This window comes from Xyrauchen texanus, chromosome 48 (genome assembly GCF_025860055.1).
Source record: "Xyrauchen texanus isolate HMW12.3.18 chromosome 48, RBS_HiC_50CHRs, whole genome shotgun sequence".
In the NCBI taxonomy this organism is placed as follows: Eukaryota; Metazoa; Chordata; class Actinopteri; order Cypriniformes; family Catostomidae; genus Xyrauchen; species Xyrauchen texanus.
Window position 1 is genome coordinate 14362388 of NC_068323.1, and position 6101 is coordinate 14368488.

Genomic DNA, 6101 nt, shown 5'->3' on the forward strand with positions numbered 1-6101 from the left:
CAGATCAATTCTTTAGACTTTTTTACTAAAGTCTCCTCCCTGTGAGGTAAGTGACGACATGCACGAAGAATGCGAATCGTCAAAAACACAAAAAGAAGTTTGTGAAAGTGAAAGTGGAGATTTACAGTAAAGAATGACTTAAATATTGATCTCTGTCACACCCACACCTATCATATGTCTTCTGGAGTCTTGTATTTAACCACATCCAAGGTTTGGATTACCTTTATGCTGCCTTTATGTCCTTTTTGGAGCTTCAAAGTTCTGGCCACCATTCACTTACATTATATGGACATACAAAGCTGAGATACTTTATTGCGGAAGAGAGAAAGTCATACACATCTGGAATAAAGGTGAGCAAAGGATGAGAGAATGTTCACTATGCCTTTTGGTTTGTGACTATAAAGAAATTGACTTTCCAAAATAAACCTACTCTGAGAAATATACACTGGAGTAAAAGTGTGCCAACTAGCCCCAATTTTCCCTATACCACAAATGACCTGACATTGTCATTTAGGAGATAGATTATCAAAACTACTCAGTAGCCTTGATTGACAATCTGTCTATCCATTCATTTAAAATAGTTTGGTCAGAGGAATAGCGCCTTGGAACAGTTTCAAAAGATTGCAGGACTAATGATTAATGATTCTGGGCTAAAATGTTTTAATATAATATATTCTCAGTGCGTGCAAGACGACAAGCTGAGTTTGAGCATTTGATGGTTCCAAGTTTCTAATGCCTCAAATACTACAGCAGCAACTATATGTTAGATAAAATGTTTTTAATTATTTAATCAAAATATGCCAACATAGAGGTCGAAGGAAAACAAACTGAGCATTGTTTCAGCTCAAATAAGTAAAATATTTAAATATAGCCGTTCTTGCCTCCCTAATGTCATTATTGGGTTCACACTCTTCAACTCTGCCTCGCTTCATTTGTGTTGTCAGTAAGCCCACATGGTAACTAATTATATCTATATTGATTTTTTATTCTGTTTGATGGTTCAGGAATGAGGGTTTACAGCCCTAAAAGGATGCATTGTCCATTCTGACTAAGACTGCTTGAGTATACATTTTTAAAGTGATACTATAGATACTTTCTTCTGTGCAACACAAAAGAAGATCCTTCAAATTTTAGTCTCAGTCACCATTCACGATTATTACATATTTTTTTCCCCCTATAAAATTAAAATGAATGGTGACTGAAGCAAACATTCTGCCTAACATCTCTTTTTGTGTTACAAATAAGAAAAGAAAAAGCCATACCGGTTTGGAACAACGTGAGGGTGACTAAATGATGTCAGAATATACATTTTTGGGTAACAATGCCTTTAATGCTCAAATATAGTATCAGACATTTCATTACATGTAGAAATGTTGGTATGACTTTACATGAAGGTTCGATTTGTTAACATTAATAAATGCATTAAGTATCATGAACTGAGGATGAACAATATTTTTATCAGCATTTATTCATCTTGGTTAATGTTCATTTATAAAAATAAAAAAAAATACAAATAAAATGGCTAGTTCAGAACACATTACCTAAAAATAATTTATGCAATTTTTTTTTCATCTAATAGTTTATGTTAAAATGAACATTAACTGAGAAAAATATGTTGTTAACTAATGTTAATGATTACAACCTGATTGTAAAAGTGTCTGACATTTCTGTGCTGAGCATTTTGTAATAGTTTTGTAAAAGGATCAACTGAAAGAGAAATCCATTGCACAGTGTTTATTAGTCAGTGGAAGCTCATAAAATTACTTTTGATTGTAAATTAGCTATATAGTTTGTTCTTTTATTTGATTAGTTTTCATAAGTATCAGCATTTCTTCTGTACAACATTATAATTCAATACAGTGAAAGACTATTCAAATTCAAAGTGTGAAACTTCATCAGATTCTACACAAATTGCACGCAAGTTCATAACCGACAATGGATGAAATGATTGATGGATGAACCATTGACTTCATTTTTTATCTAATAAAAAAAAGATGAGACTCGACCCCTCCACTACATCTCTGAAGTGTTTTCTTCTGTCTTCAAAGGTTGATAAAAAACAAATGGATAATTTATTGTTCCCTTGAAGGATGTCTCGGAAAGAATCCTTAAACAGTGCTTCTAATCTGCCATGAGGAAAACAAAGGTGAATTGGCCCTGAACTTTGCAATTCTCTGGTGAATCTGAAGACCAGAGATGGGTGGCAAAATGGCAATTGCAGATCAGACATGGAGGGAATTTGGGGGGGGGCTGGAGAAACAATTGCCCAAAAGTAATTCGCAAAAGTAAGAGAAACTGGTGCAGCTCTCAAAGGACATTTCTTACGCCTGCTTCGCTCTGTCAAACAAAAACTTGAAGAGTGCTCTGTAAGGCTCGGCTCACACATCCATTTGCACCAGGACCAGTACAGGGGGTGCCTCAGCAACCTTTGCCTTGTGTGGGAGCAGTCGAGCTAGGCTACGGAAGGATGGTGTGGCACTCAACAGCAGCTCTTTGAGGCCGGCGCGGAATTCGCGACGAATCAGGCAGTACAGAACGGGATTGAGGCAGCTGTTTGTGTGGGCCAAACAAACTGTCAGGGGAAAGGCGTATGCCTGGGCATTGTAGAAGGCCTTACTAAACGGTATCAGATCGAACTTGATCAAGACACCCCAAAGAGTCAGCGCCTGATTGGGGAGCCAACACAAAAAGAATGACAGGACTACTATCACGACCGATTTAGTGACCTTAGAGCGCTGCTTGTGCCGTCCCCGCTCGCTTTCGGAACCGGCTACGCCACTGACTCTTTGGCTTAGCACAATTCGGAGCAACAGGAGATAGCAGGCGGTGATCACCACCAAAGGGATCAGGAACCCGAGCAGAACCTTCTGCAACTGGTAAAGTCCGAGCAACTGTTGGGGGTCCCAGCTACCCGTTTCAGGAAAGCGCACCAAGCACAACTCCTCGTCTGTAGCTACCTGGGCGATAGTCGAATACACCGCGTGTGGAAGTGTAGCTACTAGCGATACAACCCAGATGCCCAAGCTGATCCACTTGGCTGCCACCGCAGCTGCTCGGCGACTGTGCATCTTCAGCGAGGACGCAATGGAGTAGTACCTGGCCACACTCATGGCGGTCAAGAAAAATACGCTGGCGTACATATTCATAGTGGTCACAGAACTGATGATTTTACACATAACTTTGCCAAAGGGCCAACGGAAGTCCAACGCCGTGTCTACCGCCCAGAACGGCAGGGTGAGGACAAACTGTAGGTCAGTTAGAGCCAGACCCATCACAAAACAGTTGATGGAAGACTGCTTTTGGCGGTAGCGTGAGTGAAGGAGGTAGAGAGCAAGAGAGTTCCCTACAAGTCCCAGAGCGCACACCACTGAGTAAACGAAGGCGATCATCACACGCACAGCCAAACTGGACCCATCACCTTGGAGTGTTGAACTAGATTCTTTAGTCAACAAATGCAGCCAGCAACGTAAAGACAGGTTCCCACTTGCAGCTTCCGTGCAATTGTCCAGTGCTCCGCTGGTGTCCAATGTGTGCTCACATTCTCCCAGCTCCAGAGTTTGTGTTGTGTTATTCCTCTCCATGGCAGGTGATCCCTCTCAGACAGCTGTCATGGTGAAATGAGGAACATGGAGAGAGGTATCCATCCCAAGTCCATTTCTGACCATTGCACCTTTTCTCCTGGCATGGATAAGTACTTAATAGGTTGTGAGAGCGCGGTCTCATCACTCCCTCTCTTTCCGGGCACCTCTGTGCGCTCGGTAGCGCGCGCACATTCTTTTATACTCCGATGAGTATGACGTGTGCCCGCGCAATGCTGAGGCACGCGCCGTTGTATGTCAGCTAAATACATGCATATAGCAGCATACGTTTTCTGAAACAACGTTTTAATGTAAGTACGTCACTGTTTATAAGCAAATAACTGAGTTGGGCTCATTGTCTCCATCGACTCTTTTAAAGCTTACTTGTGCTTTGCCACAAAAAAAAAAAAAGAAAGAAAGAAATGCAAAGATCAGTCGCATGCTCTCAACGCGATTCCGATTAATAAATCGGTGAATACATCGACTATTGTGAGAGGTTTTACAAGAATTTGAAAACATTTTTATTTCCATTATTATTCCAATCTCACTTAACCGATGACTCATTTTCACATGATAGGCTATGGCAGAGATGGCACGCGCTCCGCCACGAAAGTAGCCTGTATTTAATATGTCAGTTAGGCTTAATGCATCGAGGAAGGTAATAAGAAGGGAAAACATGGATACTTTTAACACTTTCATCTTAGAGGACCGAAGAACCAAAAGATGCATTTGCTTATTTTGATAGTGAACATGTGATGCAGCGTTTAATTTAGCCCACTAGAATCCTAATTTAAATCTGTTTGATCCGTTTTCAACTTCCTTTTAACTGAAATAAAAAATATTTCTGGAGCTATCTACATGGGAAATCAGCTTGCATCCGGAAAATTTGAAACTATTAGCCAACTTTAACGTACATATGACATTTGACACTTACATGTTACTGATCATTTCTGATTTGATGCATAATGTAAATATAATGAATTAACGCATCTGCTAAATGACAGATTTTATTTACGTTCTTACTAAACAGGCTATAAATCTGAACATGAACATTATTTTTAACGTTTGGCTACTCGTGTGCATTACAAAATTATGACTTACATATTTAAGCTAGGAGTATTAATAAAAAAAACATTTGAATATAAATAACAAAATAATACAAATAAATTATAACAAGTTCAAATGATCAAAGACACCTTAATTAAATAATTCCTGGAATGGCAGATGAGAACACCACTTAATGTGGAATATATACACACCAAAAATATTTTTGCCTATTTTTAAGATTTACGCATTTTAATATTTAACAAATAAAAATTGACAATGTTCAACAAATAACAATACATTTTAACAAATAAAAAATATAACTTTAAATATTTAGTTTTTTATTTTAGTTTATTAAAGATATATATATATATATATATATATATATATATATATATATATATATATATATATATATATACATATACACACCGATCAGCCACAGCATTAAAACCACCTGCCTAATATTGTTTATGCCCCCTTCGTGCCGCCAGAACAGTGCCAACCCGAATCTCAGAATAGCATTCAGAGATTATATTCTTTTTACCACAATTGTACAGAGCAGTTATCTGATTTACCATAGACTTTGTCAGTTCAAATCAGTCTGGTCATTCTCTGTTGACCTCTCTCATCAACAAGGTATTGTCGTCCACAGAACTGTCGCTCACTGGATGTTTTTTGTTTTTGGCACCATTCTGAGTAAATTCTAGAGACTTTTGTGTGTGAAAATTTCAGGAGATCAGCAGTTACAGAAATACTCAAACCAGCCCATGTGACACCAACAATCATCCCACGGTTCAAATCACTGAGATCACAGTTTTCCCCATTCTGATGGTTGATGTGAACATTAACTGAAGCTCCTGACCTGAATCTGCATGATTTAATGCACTGCTGCCACACGATTGGCTGATTATGAGATTCGGGTTTGCGCTGTTTTGGTGGCATGAGGGGGAGACCTACACAATATAAGGCATGTAGTTTTAATGTTGTGGCTGATTGGTGTATAACATTTACATGTGTATTTTAGGGTTGAAACTATTCAGTTTAAAAGGGGAATGTAGAAATTGTTTTGATGCTCTCTTTGCCTATTTTATTTTTTTACTCTCTCACTCTTGCTCTGTGTGTGTGTGTGTGTGTGTGTGTGTGTGTGTGTGTGTGTGTGTGTGTGTGTGTGTGTGTGTGTGTGTGTGTGTGTGTTGAGTTCACAGAATGTTCAAGCTGCAATTATATTTTCCAATTTAACCTTGTTTATGGTTATGGCCTCTCTTTTTCTGTGCCAAGTTACTAGGTCACATTTTTCCAACAACCACACTTTTAATTACAACCCATGCTTCTTGAAAATAAAACCCACAAATCCACACAAGGAAAATGCTAACTTCTTTATAACTTCCATCTGAGTTCTGGTGTTAATTTAGAGGATTACTGTGCCTTTCTCATTTCCCTTTCTTTCTTTTTTTCCCAAGAGGAGCAAAGAATACA

The 6101-nt window shown here is 38.6% G+C and overlaps 1 protein-coding gene across 1 annotated transcript; it reads right to left on the minus strand.

Moving 5' to 3' along the window:
- Positions 1–1318: 1318 nt before the first annotated feature.
- Positions 1319–3734, minus strand: LOC127639441 (relaxin-3 receptor 1-like). Its single transcript, XM_052121496.1, has one exon. The coding sequence runs from the start codon at positions 3579–3581 to the stop codon at positions 2379–2381; it is 1203 nt and encodes a 400-aa protein (XP_051977456.1). The 5' UTR covers positions 3582–3734; the 3' UTR covers positions 1319–2378.
- Between the last annotated feature and the right edge of the window lie 2367 nt (positions 3735–6101).

What these genes read in the sequence shown, in the direction of transcription:
- LOC127639441 (XM_052121496.1), bottom strand. Translation starts at nt 3,581, where the DNA reads ATGGAGAGGAATAACACAACACAAACTCTGGAGCTGGGAGAATGTGAG.